The sequence below is a fragment of the Micromesistius poutassou genome, assembly GCF_964030765.1.
Source record: "Micromesistius poutassou genome assembly, chromosome: 7".
NCBI classification, from domain to species: Eukaryota; Metazoa; Chordata; class Actinopteri; order Gadiformes; family Gadidae; genus Micromesistius; species Micromesistius poutassou.
Genome location: NC_140277.1, coordinates 5686244 through 5708618, shown reverse-complemented (window position 1 = coordinate 5708618; position 22375 = coordinate 5686244). Strand labels below are relative to the sequence as shown.

The 22375-nt window shown below is 47.6% G+C and overlaps 1 protein-coding gene across 1 annotated transcript in view; it reads left to right on the top strand.

The window, feature by feature from the left end:
* Window positions 1-22375, top strand: part of wdfy4 (WDFY family member 4) — a 49234-nt gene that overhangs the window by 2468 nt on the left and 24391 nt on the right. Inside the window, exons 4-38 of the mRNA XM_084470577.1 lie at window positions 637-764; window positions 2708-2836; window positions 3153-3342; window positions 4577-4766; window positions 5184-5344; window positions 6541-6773; window positions 7017-7147; window positions 7256-7386; window positions 7711-7815; window positions 8211-8401; window positions 9438-10177; window positions 10323-10413; window positions 10538-10752; window positions 11044-11144; window positions 11351-11555; window positions 11820-11896; window positions 13304-13522; window positions 13880-14058; window positions 14634-14865; window positions 15296-15447; window positions 15793-15904; window positions 15989-16179; window positions 16410-16562; window positions 16684-16757; window positions 17269-17424; window positions 17548-17642; window positions 17735-17810; window positions 18316-18518; window positions 18917-19083; window positions 19507-19626; window positions 19953-20135; window positions 20423-20599; window positions 21031-21157; window positions 21465-21595; window positions 22086-22324. Of these exons, the coding sequence (XP_084326703.1) occupies window positions 637-764; window positions 2708-2836; window positions 3153-3342; window positions 4577-4766; window positions 5184-5344; window positions 6541-6773; window positions 7017-7147; window positions 7256-7386; window positions 7711-7815; window positions 8211-8401; window positions 9438-10177; window positions 10323-10413; window positions 10538-10752; window positions 11044-11144; window positions 11351-11555; window positions 11820-11896; window positions 13304-13522; window positions 13880-14058; window positions 14634-14865; window positions 15296-15447; window positions 15793-15904; window positions 15989-16179; window positions 16410-16562; window positions 16684-16757; window positions 17269-17424; window positions 17548-17642; window positions 17735-17810; window positions 18316-18518; window positions 18917-19083; window positions 19507-19626; window positions 19953-20135; window positions 20423-20599; window positions 21031-21157; window positions 21465-21595; window positions 22086-22324 (6004 nt within the window). The remainder of the gene's footprint in view (window positions 1-636; window positions 765-2707; window positions 2837-3152; window positions 3343-4576; window positions 4767-5183; window positions 5345-6540; window positions 6774-7016; window positions 7148-7255; window positions 7387-7710; window positions 7816-8210; window positions 8402-9437; window positions 10178-10322; window positions 10414-10537; window positions 10753-11043; window positions 11145-11350; window positions 11556-11819; window positions 11897-13303; window positions 13523-13879; window positions 14059-14633; window positions 14866-15295; window positions 15448-15792; window positions 15905-15988; window positions 16180-16409; window positions 16563-16683; window positions 16758-17268; window positions 17425-17547; window positions 17643-17734; window positions 17811-18315; window positions 18519-18916; window positions 19084-19506; window positions 19627-19952; window positions 20136-20422; window positions 20600-21030; window positions 21158-21464; window positions 21596-22085; window positions 22325-22375) is intronic.

Genomic DNA, 22375 nt, shown 5'->3' with positions numbered 1-22375 from the left:
CTCAGTAAAAGCCTCCCCCCTCTCTTTACCGGATGTGGGTGTGGGTGGGCTGTTTGGTGGGTTAGGGCAGTGGGTTATTCAGCCTCTGCTACTTCTGCTTTCTCTGATAGCATTTGTTCTGGTGTAGTTCCTCAATGACTGGCGACTGGCGACCGGCGTATGGTTCATGGTTCTTCAAGGCCATTAGATCGGACACACGCACACATACACAAGCACACATATACACACAAACTGATACGCAAAGCAAAAAAAAACAGAAGTGATAAATGTGTTAAAGGCTAATGATTCCACCTCCTCCCTCTCCTTTTTAAATTTAGAAATGTCTTAAGTTTACGTTTAGCAGAGTATGGAGAGAATGTTCAACAAGAGGGAGGAAGAGCAGGTTGACTGGCAACCATAAGGTTGCTGGTTCGATCCCCAGCTCCTCCTTGCTGAGTGACGAGGTGTCACTGAGCAAGACACCTAATCCTAACGGCTCCTAACAATGAGGAAGAATCTGTGCATGAATGGGTAAATGTTAAGCAAATAATTGTACAGCGATTTGAATGGCCACTGGTTAGGAAAGCGCTGTATAAATGCAGTCCATTTACCATTCACCTTTCACTTTATGTCGACTGTGTTGTCTGTCTGTTTCAGAGGAGGCTCGTCATGAGGTGGTGGATTTCTTCCAGAAGGTCGCTCCGGAGACAGACACCCAAGCCAGAGACAACCCGGGGTGGCTTCTCCTGAACTCCCTGCTGTCTCTGCTGACCGTGGAAAGCTCGGTGAGTGGTGGCCGTTGAGCTCAGCGCTAAATGTCACCTCACAAAGCCTTGCAACTTCGCATGCCCGTGCGGTAGTCACGCTGGGTCAGCAGAGTCAGCCCAGCAGCGGAGAGCCGCGGGGGCAAGCCGCTTCCATGTCGCATGTTGTCCTTTCACGGTTTCGGTTTCATCATGTTTTTCTACTTTTGTTTTTAGAGACGTTACATTTAAAGTGTCATTGAGGGTCACGTGATCATCACTGCTCTTTTTCACTGCTCCCAAATGTTCATTAAAGGTCCCATGGCATGCTATTTTATGGATGCTTTAATATAGGTGTTAGTCCCTAATACAGTACTTGAAGACATTCAAGAAATTCTGCCTTGGTGCAGAGTTACAGCCACTACGAGCCAGTCCCACAATGAGCTCTCCATAAACGTGCCGTTTTTAGAGGCGGGCCCTGAGGTGGCCCTGAGCAGCTTGTGGCCACGGTACCATGCACTAGTGTTTACAGTGGAACACTGAACATTCGGGGTGCTCTGGTGGGAGTCCTGGAGCTCTATATCTAAATAATATCATATTATATTTAGATATCTATATAATATAATATATATTATCATGGTCAAAAGCTGTTTGCGCCTCTGGATGATATTATGAATCTCAAACGACTGCGTCGGGTTCTCTGACGCCTCTGGTTCTTCCACTTCCATGTCAATATTAAGTACAGACTGAACTGCGAAATGGAGGAGAAAGGGATTGTTGTCTGCGATTGTTGCCCGGGGTTGTCTGCGTCGGGTTGGTTGAGAAGGAATTGGGAACCGCGACATGGAGGAGAAAAGGATTGTTGCCCAGGATTGTCCGTCGGAGCCCCGCTGCCCGCTGCCTGTTGCCTGGGGTTGTCTCCCGCCGGAGCCCTGCTGCCCGCCCCCGGGGCTGCCCGCTGAACGCTGAACGCTGCCCTCCCCCTGGGCCGCCCGCCCAGCCCCGCTGCCCGCTACTGCGGCAGCGGGCAGCAGGTCTCCGGCGGGAGACAACTCCGGGCAACGTTCAGCGGGCAGCGGGTCTCCGACGGACAATCCTGGGCAACAAATCCTTTTCTCCTCCATGTCGCGGTTCCTAATTCCTTCTCAACCAACCCGGCACAGTCTAGTCTTTTCACCAAATGGGAGCTTTATGCAAGCTTGCGTTATTGTGTTGCATGTTATGCGTCATAACACCAACAGCAGAACGGTTATCCAAATAACAAAGAACACTTGCGTTACAGTGTGTGTATTCACACACACACATGTGGCGCTCGCATGGTCCTAGCTCATTGTCTCATTGGCGGGCCAAATTCTCTGGGCGGGCCATGCAGAGAAAGGGGAGGTAACATGGCCCCATATGATGTCATATGGGGCCAGCTCCCAAATCGACGCATTTCAGTGATCCTTTTTTCAAAGGCGGAGCAAGATACCTACTTCTTGGTTTACACCTAACGCAATTTTTAGCTACTGGGGGACCATAGAGAGGCTAGGGGAACTGAACTTAATGTTAGAAAACCTCATAAAGTGAAATTTTCATGCCATGGGACCTTTAACATTTAAAATGCATTGTCAGCAATATGTTACAATGTGGTCATAACATTTGCCAGGACAATTTTAATTTCATGCCAGTGGATTGTGGATTGCTAACTAATCCCCATATAAAGATAAACTTTTATAAATTGGAGTTAGTATTACAACATGCCTATCTCTTCTCTATACACATTTACACATAAACTCAATATTACCCTTTTGACCCAGCAAAATCCATCTGCGTGTCTTAACTTGAGGTTTTGTAAGGAGCAAATGCTGACACTTCAATGAAATACAATCCCTCAAAGTCCAAACTCTTACAGCTTCTACACATAATTCTTCCAAAGCCCTTGGTCGACTCAGCCAACAGTCCATTAGTGAATGTATTGTGTGTTGTATTGTATTACCTTTTAGGATGTCTTGTCATGGATCAAGCCAGTCCTCCCAGCTGCTCTGGTGAAGTGTCTCTATCTGCTGGTGTGCCTTCCAGCCAGGAGCAACAGCGCTCCCAAGGAGGAGACCTTTCAGGACCTCCTAACACAGGTGAACCATAGTAAATATTCCAATCACCCAGGGTAGGTCTGTCACTTGAGTACTTTCTATTTACTATTGTACTATTTTACCAGGTGTGATTGTGATTAGTCAATACAAGTACATTCAAGTCTACAATACCAGTCTGTGGACACCGGGGATCAAAACCAGTACCTTTTTGGTCCTCGTACACCCTCACCACTATACCATCCTTCCCCTCAGGATAGCGTAGTCGCTACAGATTGTGGTTCAGCTCGCTAAGTCCTAATTTTCTCCTCATCGTCTTCATCCTCCCTCCCTTGTTCCTTCTCTCTATGCGTTCCACCAGGTGCTCCTCCGGCTCTGCAGGGAGCCCGCGTGCGTGGAGATGATGGTGGACACGCAGGAGCTGCAGTGTCTGATGATCGGCCTGACGTCGCTCTGGGACCAGACCAGCGCCCCCTGGAGGCACCAGGCCTCCCGCGTCCTCAGGGCCGTGTCGGCCGCACAGCCACGCAACATCGTCCCAGCCCTGCAAGGTGACGTGTCGTTCCCTTGTGACCCCCCCCCCCCCACTCTGCCCACAGTCAGGGAGCGAACATATCTGTGTTTACCCAGTCGTACTAGCAGAGAACACAAGTGGTGTATTTATAGTATCAGGAACAGACTCTACATGAGAGTAGACACTTAATAGTCGACGACTGTTAAGTGTTGTACTGAGAGTCTGCTCAAAGATTTTGTGTAAGCTTCATGGGGCCACTGAACATCTATTTGTAGTCCTCTACAAATCAATTTTTATTTTATTGTATTTTGCAGCACGTTTCACAGCGCAAGTCGATTTTTATAGAGATGCTGCTTGTTAACATCTCTGTGCCAAGCGCTCTACCATAGCCTGTTTGGTATAAATACCAAGCAGAATCAATGGGGGGAAATGGGAAACTTCCTTGATAAGACGACACTGAGTGAGACGCAGAGCTCGGCAGAGAGATGTAAACAACCTGCATCTCTATAAATATCGACTACGAGTACGACTTTGAAGCTGTTGAAGCTCCTCTTCTTCTATTCGGCTACAGGCCTATGTTGGATGGCCAGTGTTCAGAATCATTTATTCAGAGCCAATGGGAACAATGCAAATTACGAAATTCATACATTTCTACCCTCGACTGTTTGGTGTTTTTTTAATAACTTGGTTCCACCTTAGTGGTTGAAACAACATGTTCCGCAGCATTTTCAGATTCAGTTTTGAATGGCCCTTTGATGATTCTGAGGAACCATCCAATTCAATGTTCCAGTACAGGTGTATATTTCTTAGTCGTTTGGGGAATAACTAATTCTAAAGGTTTTTACTAAACCAATCTCAAGAATTTTTTTTAATATCCATCAAGGATGTGGATGAGTTCCCTTGTTTTCCTGCCTGTTTAGCTGGTTAGATACGAACCAATGGAGATACATGTCATTAATGAGCAGGTTATGCAACTCACTCAGGGGATGCCTCTAGGTTGACGACATTAAGGATAAAAACCAACAACCTTCTGGCTGGGAGACGACCCCCTTAAGCCACCACACTATCCTGCTCCCAAAAACTGTAGACGCAGCATCGGTCCTTCAACATTCCAGACAGTAAAATAAACGACAAACAAGATTAAAAACAAACAAACAGGCCATTGACAACAGATTACTACATTAAGGACATTCCTAAAGACAGTTTTTAGAAACAAATGCCCACCCATCTGGTCACCCGTCTAACCCACCGCTGCTCCTCTCGCTCCCCAGCCAAGAACAGCGTGAGGCTCTGCATCCACAACATGCAGATGATCATGGCCGAGGTCCCCGGGCCGGTGCTGGCCGAGGTGGCGGGGGCCGTGCTCGGCTTCGTGGCGGACAGCTACTCCCTCAGCCCCGCCCTGTTCCTGGAGTTCGAGGCCAACGGCGGCTACGTGGCCATCGAGAACATCCTCAAGCGGTGAGACGCCATGCCGTGAATGAGTCCAGTACGGATAACCAATGTGGGGAATGTGGATTATTATACATACTGTGAGACGTGGGTTACAGATGTAGTGGTTTAACATGTAGGGACTGTAGCTGAGAATGCTGTTATACTCGTTGGTTTTGAAGTGGATTGTTGCGTTAGCAATTGCGGGTTCAGTTGCACGTCGATCACGGAACAAAAGTACTCATCAGTGTGTCATTATATCTCAAATAAAATAATGCTGAGTACTGGAGTAGTAGTCTTAGGAGTGTTGGTAGAATAATCAAATAACCATAAAATGTATTTAAATTGTAAATGCTAATATCGATACCTACATTTGTTTTTGTCATGGTCATTGTCATCACAACCATCACTATCATCATCACCATCACATCCACCTCACTCTTGCAGCTGTGAGTCGGGTGTGCGTGCGGATCAGTTCCAGCCCGTGGAAGACCTGCTGTCCCTGGTGGCGTCTCTCACCCTGTGCGGGAAGGCCGAGATCAAGGTAGCCCTGTGCGTCAGCAACCCCCAACCCCCGGGCTTCAAGTTTGACCCCCCACTCACTCAAGGTAATGCCCCAAACCTTCAAAACCATCCCCAACCCCGCCCCCCAGTCACATGTATTTCTATTGCGTAGGGGACTCAGTTTATCTTTGACAGTTTATCTTTCGTTTATCTTGTGTACCTTGCACTTTGACCCTTTAGCTCTTTGAATGGCCTCTTGTGTTTGGTCCCATACCCTTCCAGACACACACACACACACACACACACACACACACACACACACACACACACACACACACACACACACACACACACACACACACACACACACACACACACACACACACACACTACCTACACTGCCCCAATACAATCCACTCCCCCTGGTTCCCCCCTTTCTGGTCTCTCCTGTGTCTCCCCCCCCACCACCCTTTGCCGGCAGCCCCCCAGGTTAACAGGGAGCTGAGAGGATTATGTCTAGGATGATAAAGTGGAGAGCTCCCCTCTAACTCTGTTAGCATCCCCTGCATCCGCGCTCTCCACTGGCCCCGTCGCCGCCCGTCATCTATCACACAAACGCGTGCACACACGCCCCCGTCCAACGCCCTCATCTGTACGGGTGTCCGTGGTGAGCACACACGCAGCGGGGCCCCCATCTATCACTAGGAGTAGTAGATCTCCTGCCAACCGAGGGACAAGAGACGGCTTCTGGGGGGGATGATCTGGTTTTCGGTCCTGATCAGATTTTTGATTAAGTGTGAAAATGAATCGTGTTACCGCCGGAGCGCTTATTTATTTACAGCAAATACCGCCATGTTGTCGCAATTTCCCTGATTTCCAAAGCCGTGCCGGAATCAGAGAAACTCTATCAATGCAGATTAGGGCGGCGTCGGGCCCGCTGTCCGTTACGTCAGGCTGTTTGTTTTCAGTACATCAGTTCTCTGATAACTCAATTGAAGTAATCCTGTGTTTTCTATATTCGCGGCGTAATCCAATTGTGCTTTTCTTTGTTCGAAGGAATTGACTTGCTGACCTTGCCAGAACTAAATATGCTAAATTGATTGTACAGTCCCAAAGCCCCTTTATTTGCTATTGGCTGTAAGCTGTATTTTACTGCAGCAGGAAACCGACGTCTTGTGATGTTTTCTGCAGAATTAGGAAACTAATGCAATTGGGTGAAATCTTTTGATGTCAAATTGACATAGAGCCTTCTGAATGAAGCCTCTCTTCATCGTCTCTGTGACCTTTGCCCCCCTCCCAGGTTCCGGCATGAAGAACCTTACGGCCTTCATGATTCTGCAGGGTTCCATGCTGAGGTCCCAGGACCCGGCTCTGTGCTGCGCGATCCTGCGGACGGTGAGGAGCATCTGGGAGTGGAGCCAGGCCAACTTCTTCCTCCTGGAGTGGACCCTCCAGTCGCTGGCCCAGTTCGCCTCCTGTGTGTGGAGGAAGCCCACCCCTGTCCAAACACTGTTCTTCTCAATGCTGGAGATGGTATGGACTCTCACAGACAGAATAGCGCACAAGAAACCAAAATATATGTGGAAAAAGTACCTAAACTAACTAACCCTAACACCAACATTTTAAAAATATTTACTGATGTTTTTTGAAATATGTAAAAACCTACATATTTAAAAAAACTTTTATTAAAAAGGAATTGTTTAAAATTCTAACATTTCAAAATGTTCAAAATTTACTCAAAACGGTGTGCCTGATGAATTAGTTGTCTTGTACTAGGTCATATTTCAATTGAACTACATTCCCCACGAGACCTTGCGGGCCCTGCAGGCAGTGCTGAACCAGAGTTGGACTGGGGCGCTCGTGTCCGGAGGGGAATTCCAGTTGGCTGTTCTCAGCTGTTTCCATGGGTGAGTCGATGTGTGCGAATGTGTCAATATGTGTGTGTGTGTGTGTGTTTGCATTTATGGGATGTCTGTCCTCTGCCGGCTCACTGATATATTCCAACGTCTCCATAGTCTGGCTGTGAGGAGCGGCCTGCTGGCAGATGTTCTGAGTGAAGGGGGTCTGCTGGAGCTGCTACTGGGGGAGCTTCGCAGGAGAGCCAAAATCCTCAGGAAGGCCGGGGTGGTCTCTGTCACTCCAGCAGGTCAGGGTTATTCATATCATTATTTGGGGTTTGTTTCAATTAATGGTCTGATGGTATATCCTCAGTTGAGGCCTGTTCGTTAATGCGTTGATTTCATGAGGCTGCATGTAACGGTCAAGAGTTTAAATGCGTGTGTATCATGATAATGATAAGTGCTCAAACTGGCCTGGCAATGGATAAACTAAATCACCAATGCCAACGAGATGCATAGTAATCTGGATGCATAGTATCTAGAGCCAAAGGTAAAAGACTCACTTACTGTATATATACGATCTGAAAATGTGTTGTTATATGAGTTGACACCTGTCACTATGTGCACCCCAGGTGACCAGAAACCTTCATCGTGCGTGGAGGAGAGTGAGAGAGCGCTCACCAGTTGCATGCTGGAAGTGGTGGCTTCCTTCACACTGCGCTCAGTGCGGAACACAGGTACACACATCGGACCTATTCACAACCAGGACACCTTACATTTTACAATGAGGGTACATAAGCCTAACATTAATGAACATTAGTTAATGCGGTAAGCACTATTATATAGCATTAGCATTGGGGTTAAATCACATGTAAATGAATCAACAGCATTACGTTAGTGAACAACTTTAGTTAGTAATCAGGAACACCATTGGTAAATGATTACTAGACGTTAGTTCCTTTTTAATTAACCGTTCGTTGATGCTTATTCCTTTATTAACTCATGTTAATCAACGGTAACTGAATGCATGTTAAGTCTGTAGTGTTACCCCAAAACAATAACACAGTAAGAAACACAGTCGTACAGTTCTCATTAAACATATGTAATCTAATCTTGTGTGTGTGTGTGCTAGTCACGGTGCGGGACCTGGGCATGGTCCCGTACATTAAGATCTTCGTGGACGCGGAGCGGTACCGCGCGCCCACCCTGAGCATCCTGGAGCAGCTGGCGGAGGTGAACCCCGAGGAGTTCATGAGCACCGCCATCGGAGCACTGTGCTCCTCCACGCAGCACGAACTCAGCCTGAAGCGCGACCTCCTGCAAGTACGGAGATGTACACACACACACACACACACACACACACACACACACACACACACACACACACACACACACACACACACACACACACACACACACACACACACACACACACACACACACACACACACACACAGAGACTCGCACACACACGCAACACATTGTCACCTAACAACCAATCGCACCAAATTGTAATGCACTTAAAACATAATTAGGTAGTGAATTTATTATCCTGGCCGGCGGGGCCCTGATTGTGTTAGGAACAAATGCAGATTGATTTGCTAATACAGGTTTAGCTGTTAATTCTGGGCTGGATTTGATTAGGGCGTCAGCGGAGTGACGTGGCACTCTAAAGATTACCCCCTCAATCGGATCAGTGAGTGGGACGGAGATGTGATTAGGGCTAACCGAGTTACACACCGACTGGATGTGTCCGTTTTTATAGATGGCGGCGAAAGAAGAACTCACTGGCAGACATTGTCTCGTGTGTGTGTGTGCGCGCCAATGTAACGGTTAAATTGTGTTATTTGAGCACACTTGCTAGTAGAGTGTGTGTGTGTGTAGTATATCTATCTGTGTATGGATGAGTATATCTAAGTTTGTGTGTGTGGATGAGTGTTTGTGTGGATGAGTGTATCCGTCTGCGTGTGTGTGTGCGTGACAGTGTTTTTGCGCTAACCTGGTTAATGCACGTGGCAATCAGATTGTGTGCGACCTGTGTTGGAAGCCATTGTGATTACTCTAGTTTCAGTTAATCACATTTCTCTGTGCGTTCTGCTGCTCACGTTACCTACCTGATGGATTAGCTCTCAAAATTGAATAAAGCTAATCGGGTTTTGTTCACCCCTCAAAACTGTTTTCCAGAGATGATTTGTTATGGCGTTGTCTTTTTGTCTTGGAAAACCTGCTTGAGTTTTGGACGTTTGTGTCAAAAATACAATTTTGTCTGCGAATGTGTGAAACTTTGAACTTGGTTTGTCGTGGGCTCTGCAGATGTTGCATAGTTGTGTGTGTGTGTGTGTGTGTGTGTGTGTGTCAGTCGGTGCTGAAGGTGATGGAGAGCCCCCATAGCTGGGATGCCTTCAGGCGAGCGGGGGGTTTCACTGGGCTGCTGTCCCTGGCGGTGGACATGGAGGGGGCCCTCTCCGACCCTCCCCAGGGGCCCGTCTGGCACAGCCTCAACCAGCAGGACTCCCTGGACATCCTCCTCTCCACCCTCCACATCCTGGCCCTGGCCGTCTACCTCCACCCCGTCAACGCGCACTACTTCCAGACCGGCGGCTTCTACGAGAAGCTGGCCGACGCCATGCTCCAGCTGGGCTGCTTCCAGAGGGAGGGGTCGAGGCCGGGGGGCCGCGATCGACCGGAGGGCCGCTCCTCCGACGCAACAGAGTACAAGCCTTCCCACGGGATGAGCTTCCATAAGTTTGTCGAGATGGCGGAAACACCCGCATCTTCTTCTTCTTCGTCTTCGTCTTCGTCTGTGGCCGGGGGGTCGGGGCCTGTTCTGCCTCCTACTCTGCGGACCTGTCTCAGACTGCTCTCCTACCTGGACCAGTTTGCTACGGGGACCTACTGCGCTCCGGAGGCGATGCCGGCCTCGGAAGCCGAGGTCAGGCGGGACGGAGAGACGAAAGGGCAGGCGCTCGACAGAGCAGCGGGGACGGACGCGGTGAACGGCCTCTTGGAGTCAGATGGGACGTCCCAGGACGAAACCGCCGCAAGGCCAAGAAAAGCAGCGCTCAGCATATCCTCGGTCTGCTCAGAGTCCCAGTTAAGGTGTGTGTTGGTCTGGGTGTCTAAATGTACTTATAGAGTAGGGTGGGGTCAAGATTAGCTCTGCTGTTTAATTTAGAGCTAACGTGAATTGGCCTGGGTCTTTTAAAGTAGTCACTCTGTTATTGCTGTGTGTATCTCTGTTCAGGTTAACCTGCGACCATACCATTGTGAACCCCGGGGCCATCCGAGTTATCATCACACTCCTGCCCTCCATATTTACTCCAGAGGATTCTCAGGTATCAGCCCACTCCGACCACTGTCCTCCCCTCATAACATTTAACCTATGCCTACCACATAACTCTCATGAAATCCCACATTGCCAAGAACGCACCTCTACCCTCTCGCCCTCCGTCCCCCCAGCTCTCGACGGAGGTCCAGTATTCGGTGGCTCAGCACATCCAGGCCATGGTCAAGTCGGAGCGCAACCGGCAGATCATGTGCGAGGGGGGGCTGGTGTCCACCCTCCTGGCCCACTGCAGCGGCATACTGCTGGCTGCCCACCACCCGCTCAACATGCCCATCACACGCATCCTGGAGAAGCTGGCGTCACAGGCCATTACGCTCCCAGACTTGAGGTCAACATTCTGCAGCAGTCAAAAGAATGCCCATGCTTCCGTCCATGCTTTTAGAAGTCAGCTGATGCAGATAATCCATTGGTTCCTTGGTGTAGGCTATCACTTTGGATTTAGCTAATTGGATAATCAAAACGCTTGTGGGCATTTAGTTGGGCATGGTCTTAGTTTTTGGGCTTTAAAAAAACGATATCATGGACGGATTACATTTCTTGGGCGAGTCATTGGGTTGATAAACCTTTAGGTTGGTGTATGTTTACATGATATCTTAATATATTTTTTTCTTCTCTCCAGGGCTTTCCTGTGTTTAGGGGAGCCTCTCATGTGTTTGAAGGAGAATACGGTCAGAAATACTTCCACGGAAAGTCATGTGCCTCATCAGCCTACCTCAAATGGTAAAAGCATACTGACTCCTTAACGCTTAAAACTTTTTAAGAGAATAGTTAGATAGAATAGATAGAGTTAGATACTCAATGAGCTTTGAAGGGTGAAATATCTTCTCAGATGTCTTCCATTATCTGCATTTTACAGACATGAATTCTGATTCCAAGCGCCTGTTTCACACATATTTTTTCCGGACACAACCCCACTATTCCTCTAGAGACGGACGGCCCCAGCGAACCTCCAGCCGCCCAGGGGCTGAAGCGCTCGTTCAGCCTGCTGAGTTCCCCCTCTGAGGGATGCACCCTGCCCCTCCACCACATGGTCAGCCTGGTGTCCATGACCTCGCCCCGCAGCTTCAGACCCCACCGGCTGTCCTCCTCGCCCGCCTTCGTGGAGTTCGACATGACCGAGAGCGGATACGGGTGAGTCTTGTATAAACAATCACTTTATTTATTCTCAATGGAAAATGCATGTGTCACATGTTTAAGTACAGTACAGGACAGTCATTGGAAATCAAATAGAGAACAAAAACAATATATTATTGACTAACTTAATAAATACATCAGATAATATATTAAAATATTGATGGACTTAGCAAGGTTAATGGGGAACACGCTGTCATGGTAACTTGGAGGGATATGCCGTGACCCTGGTTGTGTGACGCTATCTGATGTGTTGTGTTGCAGCTGTCTGTTCCTGCCCTCGCTGGCCACAGTAAAGGGAGTGAATGCCGATGCCATTCCAACAGGAGGAGTTGGGGGAGGTAAGAGAGCAATGGACCGTTTGCATTCACATTTACATTCAAGTGTCATTTAGTCCGCCCTTTATTCAATGCAAATTCTTAATGGGGCGGAGAACAATCAAATCATCCGATAACTATTTAAATTAAACTATAAAAGCTGTATCATTAAGTGCTAATGAGTGAATGCTGCTTAAAGGTCTCATTCCACCGTTTTTTCATTAATTTTCCCTGTGAGTCAGTTTTGGTGAAAATAATGCTGTGGTGCTCCTGTTTCACACTGTTCTAGTGGGGTAGTGGAGGTGGGCGGGGAAGAACGACCCGATTTTGGCTCTTATTCATGAGATGCAAAGATGCGAGCTCCCGGACTCCGGAGGTCCACTCCCGCGGGCACGGGGATTGAATACAATACAACAGCCGCGGTGCCCTGAGGCGGCTTTTTTTTCTGTATTCAATCGCCGTGCCCGAGCCGCGTAAATGTTGAAATAGTGGTAATGTCCGATCCAACCATTTGTTCGCCAACTCTTGTTTCTTGGTCAAGAGACGCAACGTTGTGTCTTGTTATAGCCACAAATAGCACAGGCACAAACTCAATGCTGTCTTCCCGTGGGCCGTCGCAAGCCAAGGTTGTGGGAGTCCATGAATACCAACTGACGTCAGTTGGTGAGGCTTTTCGAATCCGCTCGTTTGTGCTTCTATTTTCTTGCTAATGCAGGCAATCGAGGTAGGAGAACGTTTTCACGTTCAGCATGCATATCTTGAGTGACCTATCGTATTTCAAAAGGAGGAGTAATAAACGGTTTTCAGTGGAATGAGACCTGCAGCAACTACGTACATGTATTAGAACTAGCTCAATCTCGACTCCTTCAGAATTTCTGTGGGTGGTTACGAACCAACCAAGTGGGCAGGCCCATGAATAATAATTTGACAACTCTACGTAGCAGTGTCACCTTATCCAGATTGGCTCATTTTTTCTGCCTTTTTCCTTTCATTGGCTATTGCATACAGCAGACAAACTGCATAGATTTCAAACTTACCACAGGTCACAAACTTATTCTGACCTATGTTATTTAACAAACAATAGGAAAAATGGGATTTTAATGGCATGGGATCTTTAAACGTTTTACCATTAGTATGGTGTACAACACAACATTGCAACTAAGAAACAAAATGCAAAAATATTTAGTTCAAAATTGGCCCTTAAACACATTTGTTAATGTTGATGCATCCTTAAGGGATCTTCGTGAAGTAATCTGAATCTGCAGCAGCATCCAAAATCTCATGTTTACCTTTTTTCAGCGAGCCTCATCTTTGTAAAATTTGCATATTGTACCTCCACTGCAATGAGAAACACATTAAAAACACGATAGTGTTACAACAAAACAGAGAGAGAAAACAGAGAATACGTGTTCTATGTCCCGTCCTGCTCAGAGTGCCGTGGGTTCCCTCCCGTGGCGGGCCTGTCGTACTCCTGCTGGTTCCAGATCAACCGCTTCAGCTCGGCGTGTGACTCCCACCCCATCCGCCTGCTGTCCGTGGTGCGCCACATGTCCCGCGCCGAGCAGCAGTACGTCTGTCTGTCCATCTCCTTCTCGGCCTACGACGGCTGCCTGGTCATCTCCACAGAGGAGGAGGCCTTCACCTTCCTCGGTCAGTGATGGAGTGAAAAGAGGTTTTCATGTTGATACAACGCTCAAAGTCAATACCATATCTCTTTGCATCAACTAATCAACTGATTAATGGATAATTAATGAACCCTTATTGTATAGTCTTACCTTGGTTTTTACTATAACCATTTACTACATGCATGTCAGGGTTAGGGCCTCTTGCTCGACGACGTCTACAGGTAGACATGGTGGTGTTGACATTGGGGTTTGAATCCAGTACCTTTCGGCTTGGAGTTGAACAGCCCTCAGTTGATTAATGATTCAACCTGTGACCTTAAACCTGCAATGAAACAAACCACACAGAAAAAGCTAACATACTCGTGTTTCGCCGACCTATCAGACATGATGGAGCCGGAGGCAAACACGCCAACCTCTCTGCCCATGTCGGTGCGATTCCGCTGCTCCGGGGTTCTGACCCCGGGCCAGTGGCACCACCTGGCCGTGGTCATGGCCAAGGACGTCAAGAAGAGCAGCAAGCTGTCCGCCTACCTCAATGGCAAGCCTGTTGGGACGGCAAAGGTGAGGCCGCCGACAGGACAGTGGAGATGACGGCGGGGAGTGGACAGTAGGAAGGGCTTCAAACTGTGGAAAGAGCGGTGCTGTCCTCTTCTGTTCACTGTCACTGTTCACTGCTGATGGTGGACAGAACCGTAGGCAGCAGACATGTCATCAAGAACAAAAGGGCATGGAATTTCTCTGTGGGGAGATGTGAGGATTAAAGTTGTACTGGTCTAGCCTGTTCTTTACTCTTAACGGCTGTTGCAATAACACATTTGATTCTAGCTCAATAAGTAAAGCACACCATTAACCCTTCGGGGGTTTTGGGTTGGATGTCCACTGTTGAGAACCATATGGACACTCAGTATTGCAGAGCACTCTGGATACAAGTATACACGGCAGTAGCTCAGGAGGTAGAGCCGGTTGACTGGTAACCGCAAGGATGCTAGTTCGATCCCCGGCTCCTCCTAGCTGTCGAGGTGTCAAGGTGTCCTTGAGCAAGGTAGATAACCCTGACTGCTCCTGACGAGCTGGCTATTTACCTCGTACACAACAAGTATTAAACCTCAACCTTTCCATACTTATCCGGGGCACAGATGCGCTACATCCAGCCGTTCCCGGGCCACTACGTCTCCATGGACCCCACGGCGGTGATCGACGTGTGCGCGCTGATCGGAACGCCGTCGGTGTGGAAGGAGCACGCGGCGCTGGTGTGGCGGGCGGGCCCCGCGTACCTCTTTGAGGAGGTCCTGAGCCCTGACGCCGTGGGCAGCATCTACGCCCAAGGCACGGGTTACCTAGGCAACTACCTGGCCCTGGAGCACACCGGTGAGTCACAACATTTTGCACGATATATACGCACTGATAGGATCGATACAAACCATTATAGACACTTTAATGTTCTGCCCTAAGACTTCTTACTAGATAGTAATTTGCAGATGTTGCAGATATAACATTGTACTATTTTAAAGCTTAAAAATGAATACATTTTTCTTCTTCAAATGTATAATTTCTACCCTCTTCCTGCTGTTCGTGGCGTCGTGAGTTTGTTATGGTGAGCCCGTTCAGACGTGCACTATAGGTTAGCCCTCTGGTGCCTGCTGCTACGTGAGTTTCACTCTGTCAAACATGTTCATGCCTATATAATAGGTTAGCTCTGTCTAGCCTGTTCTCCCTTGTATTGTGGGTTTGCTCCGTGGAACATGTTGATGCGTGCGTCGGTTACGTTATACCCACGGTGTTGTGACTGTTTTGTCAGGGCCCGAGGCCGAGGCAGTGACCCCGCCTCTCAGGTTGGTCACTGAGGAGAGGATCTCGTTTGGCATCAATCCAGCTGTTACCATGGTGACCACCGTTGCGCAAATCAGGGATGACTTTAACGAGGTGGACTGCAGACTCATCGCCAAAGAGGTGAAGGGAACGCCTGTTTGAAGTGTGAACTGTCTGTTAGCATTGTTAGCACCATTAGCACTGTGAGCATTGTTAGCAAAATTAGCACAATTGGCATTGTTAGCATTTTTAGCACCGTTAGCTCTGTAATCAGGTCGACTGCAGACTCATCGCCAAAGAGGTAAAGTGAACTCCTGTTTAAAGGGTGTACTGTCTGTTAGCATTGTTAGCACCATTAGCACGTTAGCCTTGTTAGCATAATTAGCTATGTTAGCGTTGCTAGCATTGTAAGCACTACCAGCACCATTAGCATTGTTAGCACCGATAGCGCTGCTGGTAATGTTAGCATTGTTGTTTTCTTTACAGATAGGAATAACATCCAGGGACCAATCCACCCCCGTGCTGCTGGTCCAGAACATCAGCCAGCACCTCGGCGGCACGGCTCGCACCATCGGAGCGGCGCTGGTCGGACGCTTCGGTACGCATACTCACCTCTGGGAGCTACAACCCCTATGTCGGTGGCTGTCGAGCTCACAGCTTCTTCCGGCTCTTTTTCATTAAGGTGTGCGGACGTTCAGCCCCAGCAGCGCGTCCAACGGGTTCCTGTACACGGGCGGGCCGCCGGTCATCCTCAGTCTGATCGCCATGGCACCCGACGACAGCTCACTGTACGCCGCCGTCAAGGTTCTCGTCTCTGTGCTGGAGACCAACGTCGTCATACAGCAGGAGATGACCCGCATCAACGGATACCAGGTCTGGGCAGGTCCAACTGGGATTTCCACAGGTTATCTGTCGGCAAACCTAACCCCTACCTGCTTAATGTGAAGGTCATCACTGTAACTTGCTTTGGATAAAAGCGTTTGCTAGATGATTAAACTGTAAATAGTAGGAGAGAATCTGTGTTTGCATAGATAATGACATGTTATTCAAACCTGTGTTTGGGATGCATTGTTTTTAAATGAGTCACCATTGTATTCGTCCAGCTGTTGACGTTCCTGCTGAAGATGAAGGGCAGTCTGGTCAGTGGGAGAACGTTCCAGCTGGTTCTGTATCTCTGTCGCTACGTGGAGCAGGGCCCGGGATCTGAATGTCTCTACAGCGCACCGGCCTTCCGATCTCTGCTGTGTAACTTGGAGGTAACTTGAGAGAAACCTAGGACCTAAGTCTTCTGGGCTATTATTGTGTGAAGTGTGTTTTGGTTTCAGGCTTGTGACTCCTAAGTCTCCTTCACTTCTCTATCTCTGTCATGTTTTTCAGATGTGGCAGAACTCGGCTAATAATCTGGACGTCTCTGTGCTCAGTCACTTGGATGGCATCTTAAAGGCTTCAAGGTATTGCCTGTGAGCCATTTAGAACGCATTCTCCACACCCTGTAGCAGCGACCTGATGTCCCGATGTGGGTCATTGACTGCAGTTCTGTGCTGAACAGAAATATGTACTACTGCTGTAATCATGATGTACTGTAGATATTTCACACGGGAAGATTGATTTAGGACTGAAAGGACAACATTGTCCGGGGTAACGTACATCTCATGGGCTGTCTGGTCAACATCAGATGTTCCTGGAACTCAAGTTCCAGGAACTTATTAACAGGATCAGTGTCGATGTGGCGATGTCATCAATATCCCTGTCCATGTACAATAGAATCAGTCATGGAGGTTGATGAGTGTAGCGTGACTTGATGTTTTGAAGGGCTGAATTCGATATTCTGTCCATGGGAAGAGTGTGTGATGGATACATACTGTATATGTCTGTCACTCTAGCTCTGGTCTCTGTCTGTCTCTCTCTCTCTCTGGTGTGTTGTCCTCCATCCATTTCTGTGTGTCTGTCTCCCGTTGCCAGTGGGGATCGGGCAGAGGCCATGCGCGGGGAAGGCCTGTTGCAAAAGCTTCTCTTCCAGCTCTGTGACCCCACTGTAACCGTCAGAAAAGTGAAGCTCGTCACGCGCATCATCACGCGTCTCCTCAGGGAACACGTCGCCGCTGGAGACATATCCAGGTACTATGGCCGACAACCACATGTCAATATTGTCAATGAGAAACTACCTGAGATGAGCTGTATTCAAATGTTAATTTAAATGTGATCTAATGTGCTTATTTGATGTTTTTCTTGTTTGATCAGACTCGGGGTCTTCCTGGTCTACACACTCCCGCCGTCCAGTTTGTCAGAGAGTTGTGATTGGAGCTCTGACAGTGGGGTCCCTGAAGAGGCCATAGGTATAGTGCACCTGACATGTCCTCAAAAGCTTGGGTAACATTTGTATGGTATTTGTTTACAAGATAACCTGTATTCAACCTCTCTATCCTAGCAAGCCCTTTTCTGATCCGGAACCAGCTGTTACTCTCACTCTGTGAGCTCCTCTCAGACAGCTCTCTGAATGTAGAGTAAGTATATTCCCACTGGAATTACCCTCATGTGATGCCTCCCAACTAGAAACCCCCTACTATACAATGAACGTAATCCCTAAATCCATAGAAAAATCCCTGAAATGGAAACTATTTCGATACCCCATTAATCCCCCATACCTACCACCTACCTACCTCCCATGATATTGCATACCTTGTCCTATTCATATATGGTTGTACTGTATGTATACTCCCTTGCTGTATTAGCAGTCATTCTTGCACTCTCATCCCCATTTTGCACTTCCATTTACCTGCACTTTATGCTAATCGCATGCTTGGATGCTTACGGGATGAGTTGTATTGTGCAATGACAATAAAGTTGAATTCTCATCAAACCAGATGCCACACATACACACAAAACAGACAGGCACTCCAGTTGGTAACAAACAGACACACAATTCACAGTTCATAGTTTAAACTATGATATTGTTGCACTTTGACCAGGATTTGAACCGTTACAGTAATGATCTTGTTTGACCACCAGGCAACAGGAGACCATGTTCCAAACGCTGGGCCACGATTGGTTCCTGCTGCTCCTCCAGGCTCACCTGCACCCCTCCACGGTGCAGCTGGGTCTGGTGCTGCTCACCCACCTTCTGGCCCACCCCAGTCAGCTGGACGGCTTCAGGGAGGGGGTGCTGGCTGGCCCCCTCATAGAGGGCCTGGAGGAGCCCTTCGCCCTCATGGGTGTGTTTCCTCTTTATGACGTTGAGGGCTGTTTGCACGTCCTTCTAGATCAGTGATCACATGCATTTTATGCAGGCATGTACAGATAGGATTATTAATCCCATACTGGGAATGAGGGTGTCACAGCAGGAAGTCAAGCACTCTTATGGGGACATTCCCAGGGGGATTCCCAGAGACTATGTGAAAATGTCAATTTTGTAAAGCATTTTCAACTATGGAAAAAAATCAGTTAAATAAATATGAGGCCTATTTTGAAGGACTATCTCTATGCACGGTACCATCTTTGTGTATCACAAAATATATGTGTTTAAATGTCTTCATTTCCTAAACGTATAGTCTATTTTCATCAATCTTGAACTGTAATAGATATGAACACGTATCTGACCCCGGTCCCTCAGACAACCTGCGGGCCCAGTCCTGGTCCTACGAGTGCCTGAGCGCCACGTGTCCGGGCTTCGACGTCCTGCAGCGGCTGCTGGCCGGCCACGCCCACCTGCCCCAGGTGTACGGGGCGCTGGCTGCCGTGCTGCTGGGGAAGAAGGCCCGCCACGCCGCCGAGGGACAGGTGAGGGGCGGGGCGGGGCCCACACCTGAACACTTTAGACACTTTTGTATGCTAGTCAATACTGTGATCCAGATAATGTAGCACATACTGTTGGCAATGTTGGCCTTAGCTGACTAATGTTTATGGAGAGTTATTTTGCATTCACATTTACATTGCTGCTACTCTTGTTGAGGTTTGATATATATTTTCCGTACCTAAATCAATGACATAAAAAAAAATTATACCAAGTTGTTATAATTATATATAATTGGTTGATGGTTGATTTTTGGTTTGCTATTACTGTTCACTGCTTCCTGCTGTGATCCATATTTTCTGTCTGGGATTAATAAACCTTTTATGACATATTCTAATTACAGTTCCTTTTTAAATGCATGTTGTGAATGATGACGTTTCATTGGCCTTTTTCTTCTGTGCTGTCATCAGGAGAAGCTGGATGACATCCTACAGTCGGTCATAGATGACCAAGGAGGTGCCAGTGGTCAGCAGCTGTGTCCAGAGGCTGCTGAAATACTACTGGAGCTGGTTAAAGTCATCATGACCCTGGTAAGATTGCTTTCTATGGGTTTTCGATCGCAGCTATTATGAAAAGAAAAGCTATATGATTAAGTACCTTGTTAATCCCGTGATACATTGTTTCTGTCACAAGAAAAAACAAAAACGTAGAAAATAAAATACAGGAATAAACAAATGTAATATTGAACAGTCTGCATATATATACGCAGACATACAAATTCACGTAAGATATACATATAAATACAAACATACTTATATTTAAATAACTGTCATTATATTATTGTATAATTAATGGAATATCTAAATAAACTAAACTAAACAAAAAAATGGCCCACATGCACTTCTCATTGTAACAGCCAATCCATTCTGTGGGCGACCAGTCACTGGGCCCTGGTGCACCATGGGAGTTGAAGTTCCCCGGCAGTGTGATGCAGTTTCTATGTCTACTCCATAGCGGCAGACCCAAAGACCCTCTGTGGTCGTCTGCAGAGTTTCTCCACACACTAGCTGGCGTTGTTTTCCCCGTCGATGTCACTGAGGTGAGTCTGAAACTGTTTTTGGGGTCAGGATTAGGGTAGATGGTAGGGGGTTTGACTCCCACCTGCAAGGTACTGGGTTCAATTCCTCAATGCCCGCAGCCCACCTCCCACCTCAAGATGCACTGACTGACCTGCTCCTTAATGACTAGATGAAAGTCACTGTAAGTCGCTTTGATTAAAAGTGTCTGATAAATGACTAGATAGTTCGCCTATTCAAATAATGAACACATCTTCCTACAGTCTTCCTACAGACGCTTGATGACACAGTTCTGCGTTCCCTTCCTCAGCACGGGGGGGAGTCTCATGAGGTCACCTCTACTGGGGCGGGCGCGGAGGAGTGGGACCACGGGATCCATCCCACCAGGAAGCAGGTGTGTGACTTCATTCGCATCCTGTTGATGGACAGCCTGCTGAACGTCCCCGCCAGCCCTCACAACACACACCCCATGCTGCTGCTGCTGGAGGTGAGGCACACGCACACATGAACGCAAACACACACAGCATAGAAAACTGCCTGCTCATAAAAGCAATGTTTGGGTATGTTCTGCTTTCCATCACAAGGGGGTGCTCTTTGCTCAGTTATTAGTCAGGGCATAGAATTGCGTTGCAATATTCGCTACTAGAATATTCTCCTTGGTCTAGACATAGGTTCCCAAGGATACACTCACATACACACACACTCCTTTTCACTCACTATCTATAGTGTGTATTATAATTCACAGTTTTAGGATATTTGCACATGGCACCAGTGAAGACCTTTTTTTGCGATAATTCTGTAACTCTCCCTGAGCAAAATGCTAACAAATGGTCATGGTTAAATTCTTGAATGAATGAAGCACATGAAGGTCAGTCGGCCCCGTCTCGCTGTCCTAATGATCCCGGGTGGACGGGGTAGTTCTCCCCAGCAGGCGCGTCGCTAGACCAGAGGCAGAGCTTCCAGACGGAGCTGCTGGAGTTCCTCATGGAGATCATCTACATGGTCAGCAGCGAGGAGGAGAACCCCACCCACCTCCACCCACAAGGTCAGAGGCCCCCCCCACGCCCCCACACACCACCGCCCCCCCCAGTGTGTTCAGATTCTGATCATTGTTCTACGTTGTCACTGTCACAATTGTTCCGCTCCAGATGGAAAAGTAATAATACAAATGATACAATATAGAGAATAGAAATAGAGTGAGTAAAAAATATCAACACACAAATACAGTATGGCAATAAAATAAAATAAAAGTGAAATCAAGTTAAAATATATATACACAAAAAGGCACAGACATAAATACATAAATACGTAAAAGTTGTATTTATGAATGTCTTGCGAAATGCCTAACCCAGACATGTCGATGGCCGTGCTGATGGAGAACGTGGTGGTCTTTGGGAAGACCCTGGTGCAGCAGCTTTATGGGGGGATGTTCCTGGGAGAGCCCGAGAACCTGCTCGACTTCCTCGCAGACCAGATTGTTGTGGTGGGACGCACGCACGCGGGACACACACACACACACACACACACACACACACACACACACACACACACACACACACACACACACACACACACACACACACACACACACACACACACACACACACACACACACACACACACACACAAATTTCTCCCCATCCGTCCATTTATTAACATGCTTTTGAATGAAAGTAGTTATGAGAATGTTATGAATATCTGAAAATTGAACGGTGGCCCATCATTTCCCAGAGATGTGTTGTTGATTTGCTAGATTGTGCATTTGTACATTTTTAAAACAAAGGGTTATTCATATTGAGAATAAGTTAATTTCTACCATGCTCATCATTTGACCATTAAATAAAATGTTATCAAATTCTTCTCAAAAATGTAATCTTGAATCTTCTTACAAACAGCTAATTGCTATTTCGATGACATAATAAGATGGATTGTTATCCTATTCTAACCATGGCTTTTATTTTGGTGTTTTCCAGGCCCTTGAGAAAGGCCAGTCCCACCGCGAGAAGACGGTGTCTGCCCTCTACTCCTGCACAAACAAGGTCCTGCTCTACTTCCTGTCTTACCCGCAGCGCTCGCAGTCGGAACAGGAAGTTGTCATCAAAACACTGCAAGCCCTGACGTCACGCTGGGACGTGTTCATGGCAACGTACAACGCCAATGTGGCCTTCATCACCTGCGTCCTCTACTGTCTGCAGTTGATACATTCCGGAAGGTATAATAACTAATTACAAAATAAAAGCGCAGTGCACGGAAGAATGTGCCC